Genomic DNA, 20,122 nt, shown 5'->3' on the forward strand with positions numbered 1-20,122 from the left:
TTGTTGAGAAAGTGGTGGGGATGAGTGCCCGGTTTACATGTCAGCCACCCTTGTGAAAAGTTGACACGAAGTGGACACAAAGGGGGCAAGACTGGACGAACGGGGTGACAAGGTATACCAACGACTTGATATCCATACAAGTGTGCTATCGTATGCCTTTAGCGTCTGCCGCCAAGGATTGAAAATGGTAGCTGTTGGGAGTAAAAAACCAGAGAGACCAATCCTTTGTCTGGGCCTGTTAAAGAGTCCAAGTCGTCAAGCCCCTTTGATTGCCCTCATGCTATTTCCTGTACTATATTACGACAGACGTGGCAAATTCAAAATTCCGACTCCAATCACTGCGAGACTCATGAGCTTAAGAGACAGAGTAAATTTGTATGCGTGGGTAAATTATTTAACATGAGCCACAGGCTATCCCACCTTGGGCTTCTAGAAGCGAAAAAAAAATCTCTTATCCGACACCTCCTTTGTACTCTTCTTCCTCAGGGGCTAAAAAGCCATTACTTCCAGCGGGGCAGATATTATCGTCCCCTTTCCTCGGAAACTCGATATGGGGACTAGAGCTCTGTACAAGATATTTACACGTTGATGGGGCTGCAGGCGACGTTGACAAGACCCTGTAGATACCAGTTAGTTAGTGGCCCTAGTTGTGACAAAGTTGTCTTTGTATACTGACATTCTGATAGACATCGTTGCAGCAAACAGTCTGCTGGGTGCAGCCGTTATTGAGCAGGTCAGTCACGCCAATGATGGCGCTGACGTCCAACTTGTTGCACGCCCCGCCGCCCACGAGGTTATTCAGGGCGCTGACGGGGATGAGGCCAGTGAACTGGTTGATCTCCTCCTTGTTGCAGCAGTAGACCTCGGCGCCGTTGCCGCACTGGTTGACGTTGTTGTTGCTGGGCTGCGGGTAGGTTGGGATGGCGACCGCGACGGCGGCGAGAGCGACGATGAGAGCCTTGAACATTTTGAAGGTTGGGGGTGGGGTGGGTTGGTTTGGATTTGGGGGGAGTTGTTGGTGGAGGAGTGTTGGAGTTGAAGTGTGAGTGAATGTGGAAGAAGATGTGGCTGATGACGAAGAGAAAGGGTTGGATTTGACAGGTCCCAAGGCTGATATTTATATCCAAATCGACCGTCTTGTATGGCCCTCATCAGCTCGCATCCTCTGCTTGTCCCTTTCTCGGTGCTACTCACCATGATGATACGAAGTTGGGGTTAGACAACAATTCAGGCCTCGACCAAAAAAACAATGACCATGATGGCCTAATCCATTCTGTGCCGCTCAACACCAGGGAGACAGAAACATGCACATAAAAATTGGAGTCTAATGTCTAATGTTCCAACGCCGGGGCCATAGATATCCCGTGCTTTGTACGCAAGGTTGACTGTAACCGTGGACACACGCAAGTTGTGATGGCTTCTGCTAAGGCTTGAGCGACAAGTCCCCGCCGTCTTGTTTCACTTGTACACAATGCCGCCTGTCTTGGAACAAGGTTATACTTGGCTTGCTTGCCTGCCAACAAGAATTGGTTAGCTTCCCGCTCTTTTCTTTTTCCCCGGAGGATCGTCTCCCCGGAGTCAAGTAAGGCTGTTTCGATGACAGGCGGCACTAGCTTGGAAAATCACAATGAAAGCGAATCTGCGAAAAAAGACAGTCTTCCATGTTCCGGAAAAGGGCAGCGAGCCGTGGGATTCTGCTTTCCTCGGCGATGTGGGTGGCGCACGGAGAGGGATGCCGTCCGAGTCGGGAAACAAATCACTTGGTCGCTAACGGGTAGACACAAGGCAGGGCGGCAAACTCCGGTGTCATCCACGTCGGCACAAAGCACGACGAGCTAGTCCGGGGATGGATTCTCATCTCCTTCATCTCTTGGTCCAGGCCGGTGAGACACAGGCAGACAATGGCCAATATGCACTGCAAGGAGAAAGTGTCATATCAGCGTTGACAGAACAAGACTTGTGGTAGATGAGCATCAGACCTTGGTCATATTGTCGTCTCCCTACCTGCGGGCTTTGATGAGCAAATGCAGGTCTTGGCCTGGAGGGACGGGGGTGCCTTGCAGCAGGGCAATTCCCAATGTGGCAACACGGCGTGATGCCGGACGTGGTGCTTCGGCTCAAATCACTAAAGATGCGCCTCCCGCCTCTTGTCTGGCTGTAATCTCCCAAAAGTCGGGCTGTCGGCTAGCTTTCTTAACGTCGGCGCCTATTTGCTTTTTGAGCAGAAAAACCCGCCATTTTCCCCAGGCCGGTCAAGTCGTCCCGTCGTGATCGACACCGGCCCCCCTTTTACGTGCATCCGTTGACTTGAGGACCGAATAAAACAGGGGGGGGGGGGTGAAATAGACAAGATCGACCAGCTGTAATTGGACGAGAAGCAGGCCGGGACGTTGTCGTCAAGGCTGACTACTCGATCCCCCGCGTGGTTCTTTGGCCCTGCTGTACGGTCGCACATTAGCTAAGCTCCGCAAAACCCCGCCAAATTAATTTTTTAATTTTACGATTTTACTAAGAGGTAATTACATTCTTAACCCACACCACTTTATATGAAAAAAGGGCTAAATAAATATAATTATTAAAGACACGTGATAAGAATACATTACTTTTTACGCTATTAAAAGTGCAGCTAAAGGCGCTATGCAGTCAAAGGCGCTGTGCAGCTAAAGGCGCTGTGCAGCTAAAGGCAAGGCTGTGCAGCTAAACGCAAGGCTGTGCAGCTAAAAGCGCTGTAACCCGCCGCACCAATTGACCTCTGGCTGCACTTCACCAATTGACCTTTAATTACACGCGATAAAAATGCACCACTTTTTACGCTATTAAAAGTGCAGCTAAAGGCGTTATGTAGCTGAAGGCGCTGTGCAGCTAAAGGCGTTATGTAGCCAAAGGCGCTACGTAGCTAAAGGCAAGGTTGTGCAGCTAAAACCGCTGTAACCCGCCGCACTAATTAACCTTTAGCTGCACTTTTAAAAGCACTTTTAATAGCAAAAAAAGTGGTGCATTTTTATCGCGTGCCTTTAGTAATTATATTTATTATAGCTCTTTTTTTATATAAAGCGTTATGGGTTGAGAATGCAGCTGCCTTTTAGTTCTTTTAGTAAAATCGTAAAATCAGAAAATTAATTTGGCGGGTTTTGCGGAGCTTAGCTAATGTGCCACCGTACTGCTGCCAGCGGCCCCGTGTGATCCGCTGCACCCCTGCCGTCGTCCAGGGCGCCAAGCGACATCGAGTCACCTTGGTCATGTACCCACGTCGCTACGGCTAGCGAGCTGCGAGAAAAAGAAAGTGTCATGGTCGGAGCACCATGGAAAACGTGCGCGGTGGCGGAGACATGCCTCGCAGGTGGTCTTGTGCGGGTGACGAGGGGCAGAGTGCAAGTCTGGTTGTGGTAGGGATGAAATCGCAGTGCCGCTTAGTAGTAACTACAGCTGGCACGTCCTAGGACACTACCCTATACTCGTATGCGGCTTATTGGCGATTTTTTTCAAATGATGGTATCATGGCGGATTTCATCTAGTTTTATTGTTATATTGCTATAGTTGTGTTTTTAAAGTTGGGAGAGTGCTTTTCCCTGGAATACCATACTACATAGTCCGAGTCGGAGAGATTGGCGAAACAATTTTGTGCTGGTTGGCGAGCCATGTAAAGGTTCAAGCCCCCCGGACCTTTCCAGAACCATCAATGACTCGGTAAAAATAATACGAATAAATAACATCGAAATGAAATTGAAAACAAAAACAAAGCCTTCGCTACTAGAAGTCCCAGCATTCTTGGGAATTCGTCACAGATGCATTCCACAATGTATCATGAAACAGCTTCTGTCCTTCCTACATCAAATAACAACAAACTACGCAGAGCCCGCGTATTTCTCGTACATATCCAACGCATCCTTAAACAAGACACAGCTCCCGTCAACCACCGTCTGATCCACAGGCGTCGCACCCGCCGCGTGCGCAGAACCAACATCACCCAGAGTCACCACGTCCCAAGGCCTAAACCATGATCCCACCATCGGCCAGCCGGGACCGCCGCCCGGGTTTCGCACAAACCTTCCAATCGCACCGCGAAAGTAGTTGGCAAACGTGGACAGCAGAGGAGTCAACAAGGCCCCAGCCGCCGTCGTGTCATCGTACGTTGGCGACAGAACGAGAAGCAGCAGGTCGCTGCCGTGGAACTTGCCCAGGTAGCTGTACTCCTTGGGGAGCATGTCGACTATAGATATGTTGAAATAATATCGCCACGTAGGATTATGGATCGACGAAGAGGCCTGCGTCAGCTTTTGCATCGGCTACACAGTTTTTTGTCAGCTTGCCATCTGGTCACTCTTGTAACGCCCGGAGCACCTACGCATTGCCAAAGAAAGTCGGTGTATATAGCAGCAGCCAGGTCAAAGTCTGTCTTTAAACCCGGCAGTTTTCTGTAGTGTGCGTAGATTTCCCCGCGCTGTTCCTTGCTGAAGAACGGTTCAGGCAGATATACCTCGTTGAACCGACCCAGCGAGATGTTGTGATTGACTAGAGCTCGTCCTTCCTGTGCAATCGTGCCCGCCAAGATTGGCACCTTGGCCAGCTTCCCTTGCCTCCACGCAGAAGCTCGTCCAGCGGGCACAGCACCATTGTCCTCAATTGGGATGAAAGAAGCACCGGCCTTTTGGGTAATATTCACCAGATTTTCCGCCGGCATCTTTCGCAGGCAGTCAATCTTGCTGGCTCCCTTGCACGGGGCCTCTTCCACGACGCTATCCCAGGCTTTTGTATTGTTGGGCGCTGCGGCCATGCCCAGAAGGCCGAATGAGAACTCGCCGCTGGACATGATGGCGCCTCGAAATGGGGGCTTCGTGGCGTTGGCGTATGCGTGCAAATGTATGTCGACCGAGAGCGATCCGGCGGATTCACCCCATATGGTCACCTTGGAGGCATCGCCACCAAACGCCTTGGCATTCTTTTGCACCCATTCGAGTGCGAGCTGTTGGTCGTATAGGCCGAGGTTTCGTCGTTGCGTGGGAAGCTCGCCGCTATTGGGGAAACCGAATACTGGGGGCGGCACCCTTACTGTGAGCAATCTCGAAAAGAGAGCATGTCAAGAATTTGTGTATGCGACATACTGTTTGTCCGGTAATTGAAGGCGAATGCAACAATGTCTTCGTACCCGGCAAACCCAGACAAGTCAAGCTGGCCGTTGCCCATCTGCCATCCACCACCAGGGATGAAAACAACAACTGGACGGCCAGATGCCGGACCTGGCGCCGTGGGAGCAAATGCATTCATCAAAAGGCAGTCCTCACTCTGAGGCGGGTGTTGATTGAAGAGACCATCGAGAAGGTCTTTGCCAGGGCCGACATCTGCGCAGCTGGGTTAGTATAATGAACGAGTGCTTTTGCCTGCTCCGCCACGACTTGTACCTACCAGTATATGCGACCAGTTGATAACAGGAGGGTCCAAAGGCTGTTGTGTTCTTGGGGGAGCTCCATCTCTTTGGTGGTTTGGAGAGGGCAAAGCGTTCGGGTTCCTCTGCGTACGGTATGCCTAGAAACTTATTGACAGGCCCAGGGGCCCCTGGGAGTTGGGTTGCAATACCAAAAATTAGCCCTGAATCAAGTGTTGCTGTTGGTGCGGCGTTGTGACTGGCGGGTATGGCGGGTATGGCGGCTGAAGTGGCGGCTTGGAGCAATACAATGCAAGAAACCAGGAGCTTCATCGTGAATGATGTTATAAGCAACGGCAACGCAAGTCATGACCGCTCAAGATTGAACGCCAAAACGGCTAGGGGCGCAGAGATATATACCCGCCTCTCATGGCATCTCTGCTGTCAACTTTGTTCTAACTACTCGTGCCGGCCCCCATGGTGTGAAGTAACTACTACGTCAATCTCCCTCTCTCAATCCGATTCGGCCGGTAACTGTCTGCCTGGATGAGCTGAGGGGTCCTGTGGACACCGCGGGCGTTGCCACCAAATATTTGAGCCAATGGCGATGGCGTAGATACTATGGAATTTCCCAAAGAAGAAACTCATGGTATGGACGTTATGTTCGTGTTGGAGCCAATGCGTTGATACGATGTATACGACCTGGTTGGAGGAGCGAATCCCAATACTGCACAGCCCCTGGCCTTGTGCCTTGACGCACAACGTTTCGTATTTCGGACTCGAGCGATGCATCGCGATATTTGACGATTACCGGTAGCGGAATGTTAGATTCGCCAAGCAGGCTATCAATTGATGCTTTAAGCGCGGGCAATAGCTGTGATCTGCTTCCACTTCGAGTTGCGAGTCGCGATTATGGCTGCCTTTACCTTCCTCCTCGATGGGAATGCCTTCGCAGTACGTGATAGCAACAAAATCCCGGCATTATTCGATTCTAATCCTGCTAGGGGGATAAAACTATATATAAATCAAGCAAGAAGAGGTTAGCCACGGACAAGCACGGCGTAGAAGTTGAGACCTGCATTGCAGCCCTCAGGAACGGCCCATCCACGACAGCAAAATAGCTGCAGAACGGGGGCATCAATTGTATCTGCAGTATATCCTGATATACGCGAGCATGCCGGAATATCGGTAGCGGTATACTGGGAAAAACGATGACCGTAACCTGTCCCCGCGAGGTCATGGTCGTAGCAAGATTTGGAGGGTTGACGGCTGGCGGCATCGCCTGCAGCTGGCGATCTGGTTTACAGTATTCATCTCTAGCTGTTGAGATTCCTGCTTCTTCCTCTCCATCAGCATTAAACGCAATAAAGAAGCTTCCACTTGTTAACATTATTCCAGCATTCTTATCAAGATCTTTGTGATATTCTTTAACCCTCACGCTTTATTAAAGACTGAATTAATGCTGCTTAGGGCTATTGAATCTTGGCGCTCATCTCTTCTCTGGGGATCTTGTTTTTAATTGCACATCTAAAATCTCTTGTTTTCTCAATTCTTAATTCACGATTCACTCTGCCACCACTACATTTCGTCTAGCCGGCGCAGCATCGAATCGGACTTGTGGGTTCATACGGTACTTCAACTCCATGTCACCTCTTGGCACTTCTCTCTCTCAGCCTCACGTTTTGTAACTAATTTCACCAGCTAGAGAATAAACACCATGCCTGCAACGGCATCAGACCTCGCACAAGCCTTCAGGCCAGTAAATGAATGGGACTCGAAGATTGCCGACAAACTCACCGAGATTTGGGTCAAGGATTCCGATACATGGACAGAGAGGAAGAGAAGCGAGTTTAAAGCACTGTGTGCCGACGCCCGCATCACGCGGGCAACAATGACTCCCTCTAGCCACAAGATTCATCGGAAGATACAGGGCCGCAAAGCCACGCCGGCCGAGCACACCATTCTTTCCGTCATGTTTGGCAGCCGCGCTGTACATAGGCTTTCCTGGGGAGCCGACTTCGCAAAGCAGAAGAGCACACTTCCAGTCGAAGCCGGCGTGGTGACGCAAGACGTGAGAAGAGTGCTAAGGAAGACTTGGAAGAGTCGCACGGAGGCCACGCCAGACGAGGCGCAAAAAGTGAAACAGGCTGCCAAACCAGAGGAGCCAGGACCCGGTGTAGAAACCCCCCGTGGCTCAAGTCAACCAAAGGCAACCGACCACGATGGGCCAGAACTCCAACCGCCACGTGAAAATGTCCACGAGGCCCGCCCCGTCTTCACAGGAGAGAGTCATCAAAGACAAGTAGACAAGAGCACTGTTGGAGATGTCGGCGAGGTGGACGGCGGTGTCGAATCACGCGCCACTGCGGTAGGTGGCATGGAGGCCAGGGCAGGCTTCGACGGAGGAGACAAGGTACCAGTCAGACGCCGAACACAATACGACAACATGAGACCTGATACTGAGCCGGCTGTTCCCAACCAAAATGAAGCCACGGACCAGAGGGCACAAATAGAATCCGGAAAGGAACTTCCAAAAAGCCGCAAGCGCAAGCTGGGTCTTGCCGAAGGGCCGTCGGCCAAAAAACACGGGCAAAAACCCATCCAACAAAAAGACCCGTGGGAGATGATACAAAATGCGAAGCCGACAGAGGGTCTGAAGGCAAATATCAAGGCAGTAGAGGTCCGCTGCGCTGCTCGCGAGGCGAGAATAGCAAAGCTCGAGGAAGTGGTCCTCGAAATGCACGAGGAACTGAAGATGCTGCGGCGGCAGATTGATTCACTCGCTCGTTATCTAGCGGGATCTGCCTAAATTCGACAGCCAAGTCGGGAGATAGGGGACACCGTTACGGCGATGCACGCGGCGGAAATGGAACGACTAGAAGTGGCCGTCACGGTGACGGACGAATATATTATATCCGCGATTTGCGAGGTACAAATGCTGCCTAAAGGCAGGTTATTGCTGCACGAGGCGTGTCCAACGGCTTGCGAGAAGCTCGTTCTGCCGAGATGTTCAGATGATATAATACAGATTTGCTGTATCCTTGCTAACTTTATCATTGGGGTGACCATGGCTGCAGGTGTCGTCGTCAAGGGCTCCTGGAAGCCGATTGTGCGATACCAAGGGGCTTCAATAATTCAGTGCATACAGCAGCGGAACGGTGTGGATGGCAGTATATAGGTGATACCACCGTATACAATAATATACTCGGATATCATCAGCCCTTGGCTGGTTGTTTGTATACATGTACTAAAATTTGTGTCGTCGTGTGTCGCGATACTGCTGCCATCGTTCGGGGTGTGAGACGGTGTTGAACTCGTCATCACAACCATGTCGACCGGGTTCGCAACGGGCACTGCCTCGCAGCGACGGCAGATCCTTCACCGCGAGCTCAGCCAAATTATCAACGTTGATATGAGCAAGCACCAGTTGACATTTAGTATAAACAAACATGCTAGTGTAATCAATCCAGTTTCCCAACTCGATTGAGTATTCAATTTACAACCAGGCCAGCTCACAGGAACAACCCCTGGTAGCCGAGTATAAGCACAACATCAACATCTCTCAACGCCTCAAACTACTTCTAATACGCGACTTACAAATCTTCGTCTCGGCCATTCTGCCGGTGCCACGCCGACATTTCGCCAGCAGAGGGGTGCGGGGTGCTTGTTCAGCACGAGACAGGAGATGAAACCACGTATTGCACCCGGACCCCGACTACCCCGATTACTAGCTCGGCGCAGTCTAACCCATTCCCATCTGTTAGGACGATGCCTGCTAGGTACAGGTAGAAACAAGGTTGTCAAAAGAGCCAATCCATGCCAAGTCCCTATCTACAGAGTACGCAGCAACAATTTGAACAACTCGGCATACGGCTCCGTCTACTCCACAGTTCGCCCTCAACCCCAAGTGCAAAACAGCCCTGCTCGACGAGGCGTTCGTCCCCCTAGCATGCAAAGTAGGACCCGAACCAATATACCTTGGGAACTTGCTTGCTTGCTTCCACAAACTAACCATAAGTAACGTCGTATTCCCAAAAGTCTAGCGTCTGGGCGTGTTCCCGCCAAACATCACTAATCAAGACCTGTAACATGTCTGGTCGTGCTACAACACGTTAGCGTTCACGTATAGACGACATCGACGAGCCACCACATCACGAAGCACCATCGTGGTCAACACAATCATTCAATTCATGACTTGCTGCTGTCCTGTGCAATTCCAAGCTATTCAGCCCCCCACCTCCAAACACCATAGCGCCGCTATTTACACCGAGAAAAGAAAGATGTGTCGTGGTACTGGTGAATACATAGTAAAGAAATAGCAAAGCCTGTGCATTTTATGCACTTTGCCACACCCCATCTCATGTTCCGGGGCTTGGGGCGAATGAATGTTCCTGATATCTCGTCGCCCTAGTCATGTAGCAGGTATCATCTCGACAAAATAAAAAGCCCCTTTGCTAAAAGAAAAGAGGGAAGAAAGGGAAAAATCAGACACTAGACGTGCTTCCCATGATCCATGGAAGTCTTGCGGGACAAGGCCTCGTGGGCTCTCGCAACATTCCACCAAGGCGGGAAATCCCGACCAACAGTTTTTTCTACCAGACCTTTGAGCCAGCCAATGCTCCTCCAGCCGCTTCCCCTCTCTAATATTTTCCCAGCCTTTAGCCCCCGCCCCCCCAATGGTGTTGTACCAATCGGTGTCCTCTCATTCCCCATAGCGTAATGGGTTTGCTTTCGACCCCTATTCCTCCAAATGGTTGGATTTGAAAGCCATTTTTACATCGCCATTCGTCTCAACAACGGTGGCGGGCGACTCAAATCGAGGTGAGTCAAGCTGATCGCCATCGTTCGTAGGCCGTCGCCGTTTCCCCATGCGCTCACACCATTGTTCAGCGCTGACAATGGTGCCATCCAAGACGCCAGTGATCTGCGTCACCATGTCCAGACCTTCCTTTGCCAAGACCAACACCTTTTGAGCACCTTCACGCACTGCCGAGTCGCTATCCTTCTCGCCGGCTTCGGAGGACGTGTCCGACATGCTGGCTAATCGGAAGCGTTGAGGCAGGCTCGTTAGATGCCGGCGGACAAGGATGCGGGCGTTCTCGGGCAGGGCGCCGCCGGCATATTTGGACACGGTATTGATGGTTTCCTGAAGAGTCTTCAAAACATCAACCTTGAGTATATTGATCTTGTTACTCAGCTCGGTGCGGGCTTGTTCTGGAGTTTGTCCGTTGGATTGACTGTCGGCATTTTCAGGCGCGTCGGCAGAGCTTTGCGATTTGCCAGATTCCGAGTCTTCGATTTGCCGCTGGGCTGTCTTCTCGTACTCCTCCAGTGTGGTCTTCAAGTTGCCAATTACCTGGCTCATGTGGTCATTTGTCCAACGAAGCCACTTGAGGCAGTACTTCAAGCTTCGTAAACTCTCGGCGCTCATGGCGACGCTCAGTCCTGAAGTCGACATGATGAGGCGAGATGGCCAGGAGGCATTGGAGGGGGTGGACCGCGGCGCTTGTTGTGATCCAGCCTCAGTCTCGGTATAGGCCGGCGACCTCATTTCGTCGTAGGCGGGCAGGGTATCTACGGTGCTAGCCGACGACAGTCTCCTTTCACTTTTCGGTGTGGGCGGAGACATGTCGGTATCACCATTTGTCATATCCCTGCTCTTCTTGTTGGCAACATCGCCCTCCTCACCAACTTTTCGCCGCTTCTTGGAATTGCCATTGGCATCGGAATCAACTGAGTTGGGCTGGCGTCGGTTGCCCAGGAACCAACGTACACCGCCTTCAACACCTGTAGCTCGGCCAACCGAGTTCACAGTGTTGGCAAGCGGCGTGAGATAACCTTCGACGTATTCAGCACCGGACTTGAAACGCGGGGAGAAATTCTTAGCCCCGCCGTATGCAAAACTAGCTCCTCCAATTGTACTAGCCACAAGTGGATGGGCAGTCGTCAGAAGGGATAATAATGGTTCGGGTTGAGGTGATCTGGATTGGGAGGATGATGTCCGCTGGTGGTCATTAATGGTTGGGCTTATTGGGGCCAGGCTAGCCGTATCTGGCGGCGACGAAACGAAATCTGCGAGAGCAAATATTATTAGGACGGGCCCATGGACATGTGCACAGAAGTCACTTTGATTGACAACCAAGAGTGATGAGAGTGATGGACGGCATACCTGCTCGGAGGTCGCCCAGCGCTTCTGCCGCTAATCGAACGTCTGGATCGTCCAAATTCAAACTATTATTGGAACTATAACGATCCGGCGACGGCGCACTGGTTACGCTATTGCTACCATCGAGGTCCATGGTAGCTGGACTGTCGGCTCGCCGAGTGGAAGGATTGTGTGGTTGGCGGTAGGCTAAAGGGCCGCTTAATGGAGGCCAATGTGGTGATTGCGAAGGGAAGTTTTGGTGGTCGAGTATAGGATCGCCCCTGAAGCCACGGACGCCAGTCACGCTGCTGAGCGATGGTAGAATCTTGTCTGTATCATGATTATTTAGCGGAGGAAGCTTTGTCGGGAGGGTATCGACGTCGGGAGCGGGCGAGAACTGCATTGAGGCAGCGGCGCCTTGGCCAGGGCGCGGAGTCGGGACGGTGGTTTGAAGGCTCGAATGGTGAAAGAAGTACCGGCGAAGAAATAGTTGGTTGGGACGATGCGCAAGACTCGGTGGGTTAGCGAGGCTATTCAAAGAATCGACCGAGCTCGCTTTTTCGACGCGGGGCCGCACACAAAGGAGAGATCCTGTCGACAACGAGGTTTCGTCTCTGTGTTTGTAAGAGGCCGGATAATGGATGCAGGGAGAGAGGCCTTGGCTCGACAATGGGAAGAGCAAGGCCCGGAGCGGCAGCAGTGGCCCGTGGACGAGGACGAGGATGAAGATTTGATGGGTCGTGGTCCGTGGAGGCAGGCCAGGGGGCGGGGAGGAAGGGCCTTGTAAAACAAAGCAATCACATGCAGCACTCGAGCAAGGCAGCAGAAGCAACAGCCTCGTTGGGAGGCGGCGGTTTCACGACGGCATTGCAAGCGCACTTGACGGCGGCGGCGCGAAGGGCGAGCATGTGATTGCTTGCACCTTGACACATGTTGGCCAGCTCCTGCACCAGGACAGCGCTGGGCGTCAACTGGTCTGTGGCCGTCTATCTCTCGGTGCTACCGCTAAAGCCCCATTTGGCCTAGGCATGCGGGGCCCCTTTTGTTCTCTCCGTCTCGCATTGTCTCTGCCCATGTCTCTCTGCCGCACGCTCTTTGTGTCGCCAGTTGGCCGTCTTTTTTTTTTTTTTTTTTTTTTTTGCTTCTTGTCCGAGTCAGGCCAACCAAGTGCCCCAACAAAAATTGGCCGCCCATCCACTAGAAAGCAGAATTGAAAGCAAGCAGCTTCAGTTGTGGTCGAGATGCCCTCGACTTGCACAGAAGGCGCCAGACCGGAATGCTTACGGGCCTATGTTTGGTTCGCCGCTCCTTCAAATGTTCCTTCCAATTTTCCTAGCTGCAACGCATTGACTGCGGCCTGCTGATGGTGTCGGCCAGGCCTGAATGAAACGCGTCTTTTTACTGCACCAATCTCAGCATCGGCCGCCTCCGCTGTTCTATTCTCAGCGAGCCGTCAGGATGGAAAAAACCTGGCATCCCGCAACTACAATGCCCTGTTGGCAGACTCCCGCCCTCCCTAGTGTGGCTTCAAGATGGCGTCCTCGCAGAATCCCGGTGTAAGGCACTGACCTCCAGACGCCATCCCGCATACTACAGTTGTCATGGTTGGTGGGATGGTGGCTCCAGATGTCCAGCCGGAGTTCGGGAACATGTTGCCCCCCCGAATGATCGCCGTCCCCAGTTGTCTCGCCATTCAACCCAAATACTTGCATTTCAGCAGCTTTGCCATCTTGCCATCAACCCTAATACCGGCGTGCGAAGCTTGATATCTGCATCCTGGCCACGGATAGTTTGATGAGTACTGCCGACACGGAGTTTTCCAAGGCCAAAAAGTGTCGACTCAGACTCGGCACACCCATCGTCAAGTCCTCTGTCCAGTCTTGTCAGATATCGATGCTTGCCCATCATCATCATTGCCATCTCCATGTCTCCAATGACTGTTTCCGCCGGCCCTGGTTGTGGGAAGCGACGGGCCCCCGAGTTGTAATACCATCTCGTCATTGGCTTGCACGTGCTCGGCAGTCTGGTGGGGAAATCACATGTACACAACCCAGAAGCGCTAGTGGCGTCCGAAGGTGGTTTCCCCAGCTTGTGACATCAGCCTGGAGCCTTGCAAAACCAACACCTACAGAAGGACCAAGCCGGAAGTTGGTATGCGCCCAGACACACTCCTCCTCAACTCTTTTCGATTGGCTTGACGTCCCTGCAGTGGATGCCAGCTGAGCCTGGGGCGATTGATATTCACAAGCTGCCGACGAGAAGAAGAAACTCGATGACTGCTAGTCTCAGGAATAACGACTGATTTTACGCTGATGGCCAGGCATGCCATTCATTTGCTAATATGCATTTGGCTTGCAATGGATATCATCCAACAACACATGGCTTTCAAGGAGTGCTTCCAAGACATGCCGATATTGACGGGTGTATTGTGGCCAAGCCGAGCCACCCTATTACGTACTTGCCGTTTGATGCACAAGCCCAAAGTCATGCCGATTTGTTGAAGGGACTTGTTCCCCGATTTACAGCACTACCGGAGCCTTGAAAAGTTAGCCAGTAGTACCAATCAAGATTCCGGGACGAGATTCCCGGGACGAAGCTGGGTTAGAGACACCCATCACACAGGCCCATACATTGCCAGGTCTTGTGACACAGGAACGCTTACAATGTCGAGAACCAATGTCAATCGTCACTGACTTCCCAATACTAATATCCGTAGTCAACCCGCAAATGGCGCCCGTCTAGTTGTCCCCACAGAGCAAACGAAGCGGGAGTTGCCCTCCTGAGCAAACGACCATTCACGATCCACCTCGTCTGTAACATGGAAGACACGCCCGGCCCGGGGCTGCTGTTCGTTTTGTTGGGGTTAAAACCCGGTCGATTATGAATTACGGGTGCTTCATACTGGTAGGGTATTAGAGGCGGCCAGATTTGACTACAATAATGCATGGCAAGAACTCCTCCTGGCTTTCTCGGTCGACGATAATTGACATGGCATTGTATTATGCACACACCGTCACATGTCAACGGGTTCAGAGCAATCGCTAGTGTTAGGTGCATGTTCAAGCAAGCTTAAACCCAGAATCGTCACGAGTGAGTAACAGCACGCCACTGAAGCGCCTTGGTGCCTACAAAGGGCTGGTCTCTGCAAAGTTATTGAGCAAACTGAAAGGCGATGGGCATCACAGACTGCTCATACAGCAACATCCAAGGCAGATATCTGGACACGCCACATTGCACTGTTCTGCAAAAGCATGCTTTATCTCAATCGAGTACTTGAGTGTATCCAGGCCGTACAGGCGCCCAGTTTTCACAAGTAGTTTTGCCCATGTCATGTGCCCAGGCATAGCAGGCCAGGACGGACCATGGTCAACATCAGTTCAGTTCCCGTCGGCCAGGGAGATATCTCTCAGAGAAAAGACTGTCGAGGCGAGAAGTATAGTTCCGCATTCATAGTCAAGCAGTCATGATGGGCGCATAAAAATGTCCGGCTCCTCTGACGCCGCCCAAGCCACGGAAAAATGAAGAGTACTTGGGCAGCTCTTAATGAAACCAAAATAGATCCCTCTCCGCGCCACCAAATCGCAGCTTCCGCCCACGGCTCCGTAGAGAGACACAACAGAATGTCATGTCAAACACGGGCTGAAGGATGGGCTGCACTGTCTAACGGGCGCGTTGGTGAGAAGAAGAGAAAAAACCAAAGCCTCGGACAAATTCGATATTTTAAAGTGGGTGAAATCCAAAGGGACCCATCTCTCCACGTGACTAAGGGGAAGAGGAAAAGGGTACGAGATCTACCGCAGTTCTGCCGACCAATGACATTGCCAAGCGAATGCTACTCATTCCCGTAATGCCCAGGGTGGCTGGATCGGTGCACGACACTCGAGGACACAGGAGACATGCTTATTGAAGCCATATTGCTACATCTCGCCATATCACAATCCCGACGGTTGATTGCCGAAACTTTCCCTTCTACCACTTCAATCTGGATACCTGGGACACGAAACACATGACGAAACGGCTCTTGTAGAATCCCTCGACAACATTCCCCTTGGCCCTCGTGCCAATTGATTCATCCCATACCCCTCGCTGGCTGGCATCTCTCCCTCCCCGCGTCAAAGCTCTTTGGCGGCCTTTAAAAGCAACCATGGCTTCGGCACTGTTTTTCCTAGATCTGAAGGGCAAGGTAAAAAGCACTACGTCCCTGAAACCTTTATATCGGGCTTGAAGATGAAAAAAGAAGGGCACGATTCAGCTAACGCAATCGCCGCACCAGACACTCCTTGCCCGCAACTATAGAGGCGACATTCCCATGTCAGCGGTGGAAAAGTTTCCCGTCCTCCTATCCGAAGCCGAAGAAGAATCATCCGCTGTACCGCCCTGCTTCTCCCACGAAGGCATCAACGTTTGTCACACCTTGTTCGCAAATATATATACATGTAAAAGAATAGCAAAAGAAAGACGCAACACCTTCTGACTTGAAAAACGTACAAACAGTACCTATATATCCGCCACAACAACCTCTACCTCCTCGCCCTGACCAAGCGCAACACCAACGCCGCCGAAATCCTCCTCTTCCTGCACAAAATCGTCGAAGTCTTCACCGAGTACTTCAAGGCGCTGGAGGAAGAGTCCATCCGCGACAACTTCGTCATCATCTACGAATTGCTCGACGAGATGATGGACTTTGGCTACCCGCAGACGACCGAGTCCAAGATCCTGCAAGAGTACATCACGCAGGAGTCGCACAAGCTGGAGGTGCAGGCGCGGCCGCCCATCGCTGTGACCAACGCCGTCTCGTGGCGCTCCGAGGGCATCCGGTACCGCAAGAACGAGGTGTTCCTCGACGTCGTCGAGAGCCTCAACCTGCTCGTCAGCTCCGACGGCAACGTGCTGCGCAGCGAGATCCTCGGCGCCATCAAGATGAAGTGCTACCTCAGCGGGATGCCCGAGCTGCGCCTCGGCCTCAACGACAAGGTCATGTTCGAGACGACGGGCCGCACCACGCGCGGCAAGGCCATTGAGATGGAGGACGTCAAGTTCCACCAGTGCGTGCGCCTGGCGCGCTTCGAAAACGACCGCACAATCTCCTTCATCCCCCCGGACGGCGAGTTCGAGCTCATGTCGTACCGCCTAAACACCCAGGTCAAGCCGCTCATCTGGATCGAGTGCGTCGTCGAGTCCCACTCGGGCTCCCGCATCGAGTACATGCTCAAGGCCCGCGCGCAGTTCAAGCGCCGCAGCACCGCCAACAATGTCGAGATCATCGTCCCCGTCCCCGACGACGCCGACACCCCGCGCTTCCGCACAAACATTGGCTCCGTGCACTACGCCCCCGAGCAGAGTGCCATCGTCTGGAAGATCAAGCAGTTTGGCGGCCAGAAGGAGTTCCTCATGCGCGCCGAGCTGGGTCTCCCCAGCGTCAGGGGTGACGACGAGCACGGCGGCGGCATGACGGGCGGGTTTGGCGGCAGCATGGGCGGCGTCGGCGGCATGGGCAAAGGCGCCAAGCGGCCCATCCAGGTCAAGTTTGAGATTCCCTACTTTACGACGAGTGGTATCCAGGTGCGGTATTTGAAGATTACGGAACCAAAGGTACTCATATCCCCTTCCCCTTGCTCTTTCTCTTTCTCTCTTTTTGTCGATGGGGGTAAATGACTTACGTTTCCTAGCTACAATACCCGTCCTTGCCATGGGTCAGATACATTACTCAATCGGGTGACATTGCCGTCCGACTACCAGATGCCGTTTGAGCTGCAGCGTGCAAAAGACACGACGCAATCACTCATTCCGCACAACTTCCAAATGAAAAGCACGGGCGGAAAAAGTTTAAACCGCAATGACAGGCGCATGCGCAATTACTTACTACATTATCAGGGTCATGAAACTGTTCGGGGTGGGAGGGCAAGGCCATTCACATCAAGGAGGAGGCTGAGCGGGCTTTTATAAAACGAATCAATTCAATCAAGTATAGAGAAAGACAAGAATAAAAAATGTCAAAACATAAAACACTTGTGTGAATCTGTGTCTGTTTTCCTTTTGGGGGAAGATGTTAGGCTTTTCCCCCTTGCTAGCGAATCAAAATGAGCGGCTTCGTGTTCCTGACACGGGTAAACTTTGTAAACAAAAAAACGAGGGGCTTGTGTTCCAGACACAAATTGTCGAGCCTGATAGCAAAAACTGGAAACACGGGATACAAACAAAACAGACAAAGAGAAACAATTTCCATCAAACTGTGATGGACTGTGTCGTTGTGCTCAATGGCCATGGGACTCGGGAGGCACCTTGGCTTAGCCTTGGACAAGAACGCCATTCCACTCAAGCATGGACAGAGAGTCGAATGTAGAGCCCGTTTGGTTCTCAGGGTCCAGGCAGATGTGCACCAGGTAGCCACGGGGGGTGTCCTGCTCTGAAAGAGTGTCTTTACTAGAGTGTCAGTTTGATTCAGGAATACACTGGAGATAGAGGGGGAGGGGGAACAACGAACACCCAGCAGGTGACGAGTTGCTTCGCCAGCGATAGTTCCTCCAAAGCCCACCACTTTCTCCGCGTCCAAGAAAAACGTCATTGACGGTTCGGCCGCCGTCGGGAGAAGCGTGGAACGCCATGAGTCCGATGACAATGGGAAGCTCGCCGCCAAGCCCAAGAGACTGACCTGCCATGTAAGGATTGCGGCAGATGTCAGGAACCAGGCTCGGGATCCAGCTGGCATGGCGGCCTGCCACAAACTTGACCGGCGGTGGGTAAACAGATGACGAATGGTCCATCGAGAATGCAGCCAGGGAGACGCCATTGCTGTCCGAGTCAGCATTGCGTTGATGAAGGAACTGCAAGACGTTGAAGTCGGGGTCCGTGTTGGTCCTCGCATCGCCTTCAAGGGTCACAATCGGCAGCGATGGGTTGCAGGAGAAGACCGACCCAGACTTGTACTTTTGAAGGGCGTATTGGGTCTCTCCCGCCGCCATGGCGATGTATCCTTCGTCAAACTGCCCAGCGCGTGCCCAATAGTAAGCAGGGCCAGCAGGTGTAATTTCCCCGTTCCGAAATCTCATAACCTGACTGACATGTTGGAGTGTCTCCGGCAAGTAGAGTTCCGGGGTGTTGGGGGGCAACGCATTGAGCCAGTCATCCTTCCGTATACCACTGTCAAGGCCTTGTTCGTCACGGAACCTGATCTCCAGCTCATTCACGACGAAGAGGAAGCTCACGTCTCCGTTTACGGGCCACGAACACCCGCTGTTACTGCTCTCAGTAGTCTTGGACCGGCCAGATTTGCTGCTCTTGTGATGCTTGTGCTTGCTAGACTATTGTGCCTGTTAGTTGAAAGCGTGTCTTGTGCCAAGATGCCATCTCACGTTGCTCAGGACACTTACGCGATCACGATCATGATGCGTGTTAGACATGGTGGTCTGCAGAATAGTGTGTATAGTATTCTCAAAGAGTGGTGAATAGAATGATGGGTTGCTCTTGTTTGAACCGGGACTCAGTTGCTTGTCATTGCGATCATTCAGACCCCTTTTATAGAGAAACTGATCTCGAATTTCTGGCCTTTGTGACCTACTTGGTAACGCATCTTCTCGGTATCTTCTCGCACTGATGGTTTAACTGCCCGAGACAATACATCCGTAAGGATCGGTGAGTTCAGGCTTCTCATGTTGTGTGCCTCTCATGTTCCATCCAGGAATAGTCCTCGAGGGTACGAATGAAAGTTTGGGATGCCTCTTGCATCCGGTAACACGCAACACCATCTTCACTACCAGCAAGGCGAACAGGTCATTACCGAAGCCGAGGCTGGAATCACGGAGCGGGGGGCGCAGGGACGACATTATCCTCTCATCCCGTGAGTGACCAAGTTATCTCCGATGGCGATCAAGTTGATACAAGCCAATCATGTAGTGTACTTGGGGATGTTCGGTAGTTACTGATGTGCCAGCTCGACCCTGGCAGCTTCATATGCGTAAATCGCCCTAACTCCGAATAACTGTCAGAACGAGGAGGGTGTGCCACGTGGATGTGTCCAGATCGTTTCCCTTAGCCAAGATCATAACTCGGGCATCATGGCAAAACAGAGGGCCATTCCGTAGGTACCGAAGCTTATGCAACTGAAATATGGCTAGCGTGTCTTCGAATGTCTTGCGGTGAAGCTGCTATGAGCATATTCCTAGGGCTAACATCTCGGGCTTGTCACGCCAACGACAGGATGTAGTCGCAAGCTCGGCGACAACCAATCAATTTGAGCGGAGGTCTTCGGAGTTGGCGATGTGCTTCCATCGCTTGTGGCTGTCGCCAAACTTGTGTTGCGAGGAAAATCGGTCTTGGCCAACGCCTCCGGCCGCGTAAATTATTCTTCCAGAAATTATCCACCAATGCTGCATTAAGGCTGACTGAAACAACCTCATGTTGACCCAGTTGTGCTGATGTAGTAAAAAGTCGTTCGTTTCAACAAAAAAAAGAACCAGAGAGAAAAACGTGCTTGCAGATGATTCTGAGACACGTCTTTGAAAACAAGGGCATTTGCCTTGACGACATGCGGCCACATTGCAACTCGCAACTGTGGATAGCAGCTCAGTTAGTTAGTTGCCTTGGACAACAAGAACAGCCCAACGAAGCCTTATTCT

General features: G+C 52.0%; 6 protein-coding genes across 8 annotated transcripts; 2 read left to right on the plus strand and 4 right to left on the minus strand.

The window, feature by feature from the left end:
• Nucleotides 1–578: 578 nt before the first annotated feature.
• J3458_019616 (uncharacterized protein) lies at nucleotides 579–967 on the minus strand (the record flags this gene model as incomplete). Its single annotated transcript, XM_007815479.1, has 2 exons — nucleotides 579–617; nucleotides 677–967. 2 exons carry the CDS (start codon nucleotides 965–967, stop codon nucleotides 579–581), a joined length of 330 nt encoding a protein of 109 aa, XP_007813670.1.
• A 2,655-nt stretch (nucleotides 968–3,622) lies between these two features.
• Nucleotides 3,623–5,705, minus strand: J3458_019617 (uncharacterized protein). The gene is made up of 4 exons (XM_066121593.1): nucleotides 5,404–5,705; nucleotides 5,103–5,339; nucleotides 4,346–5,031; nucleotides 3,623–4,286 (listed from the first exon to the last, which is right to left on the minus strand). Exons 1-4 carry the CDS (start codon nucleotides 5,693–5,695, stop codon nucleotides 3,846–3,848), a joined length of 1,656 nt encoding a protein of 551 aa, XP_065973207.1. The 5' UTR covers nucleotides 5,696–5,705; the 3' UTR covers nucleotides 3,623–3,845.
• Nucleotides 5,706–7,079: 1,374 nt separating this feature from the next.
• On the plus strand, nucleotides 7,080–8,171 carry J3458_019618 (uncharacterized protein; the record flags this gene model as incomplete). Its single annotated transcript, XM_007815481.2, has 1 exon — nucleotides 7,080–8,171. The coding sequence occupies one exon, from the start codon at nucleotides 7,080–7,082 to the stop codon at nucleotides 8,169–8,171; it is 1,092 nt and encodes a 363-aa protein (XP_007813672.2).
• A 1,361-nt stretch (nucleotides 8,172–9,532) lies between these two features.
• OPI1_2 (transcriptional regulator opi1) lies at nucleotides 9,533–12,422 on the minus strand. The gene is made up of 2 exons (XM_066121594.1): nucleotides 11,532–12,422; nucleotides 9,533–11,434 (listed from the first exon to the last, which is right to left on the minus strand). Exons 1-2 carry the CDS (start codon nucleotides 11,908–11,910, stop codon nucleotides 10,101–10,103), a joined length of 1,713 nt encoding a protein of 570 aa, XP_065973208.1. The 5' UTR covers nucleotides 11,911–12,422; the 3' UTR covers nucleotides 9,533–10,100.
• A 2,958-nt stretch (nucleotides 12,423–15,380) lies between these two features.
• On the plus strand, nucleotides 15,381–17,502 carry apm1_2 (AP-1 adaptor complex mu subunit Apm1). Of its 3 annotated transcripts, XM_007815483.2 has the most exons (4): nucleotides 15,381–15,690; nucleotides 15,781–15,909; nucleotides 16,002–17,099; nucleotides 17,177–17,502. In XM_007815483.2, the coding sequence occupies exons 1-4, from the start codon at nucleotides 15,652–15,654 to the stop codon at nucleotides 17,255–17,257; spliced, it is 1,347 nt and encodes a 448-aa protein (XP_007813674.2). In that variant the 5' UTR covers nucleotides 15,381–15,651; the 3' UTR covers nucleotides 17,258–17,502. The 3 variants fall into 3 exon arrangements, with proteins under 3 accessions (XP_007813674.2, XP_065973210.1, XP_065973209.1); XM_066121596.1 differs by having other exon boundaries at nucleotides 15,386–15,909; nucleotides 17,177–17,478; XM_066121595.1 differs by lacking the exon at nucleotides 15,381–15,690 and having other exon boundaries at nucleotides 15,691–17,099; nucleotides 17,177–17,478.
• Nucleotides 17,503–17,514: 12 nt separating this feature from the next.
• J3458_019621 (uncharacterized protein) lies at nucleotides 17,515–19,249 on the minus strand. The gene is made up of 3 exons (XM_066121597.1): nucleotides 18,878–19,249; nucleotides 17,992–18,808; nucleotides 17,515–17,925 (listed from the first exon to the last, which is right to left on the minus strand). Exons 1-3 carry the CDS (start codon nucleotides 18,905–18,907, stop codon nucleotides 17,795–17,797), a joined length of 978 nt encoding a protein of 325 aa, XP_065973211.1. The 5' UTR covers nucleotides 18,908–19,249; the 3' UTR covers nucleotides 17,515–17,794.
• Between the last annotated feature and the right edge of the window lie 873 nt (nucleotides 19,250–20,122).

Source organism: Metarhizium acridum, assembly GCF_019434415.1.
Source record: "Metarhizium acridum strain ARSEF 324 chromosome Unknown scaffold_568, whole genome shotgun sequence".
NCBI lineage: Eukaryota > Fungi > Ascomycota > Sordariomycetes > Hypocreales > Clavicipitaceae > Metarhizium > Metarhizium acridum.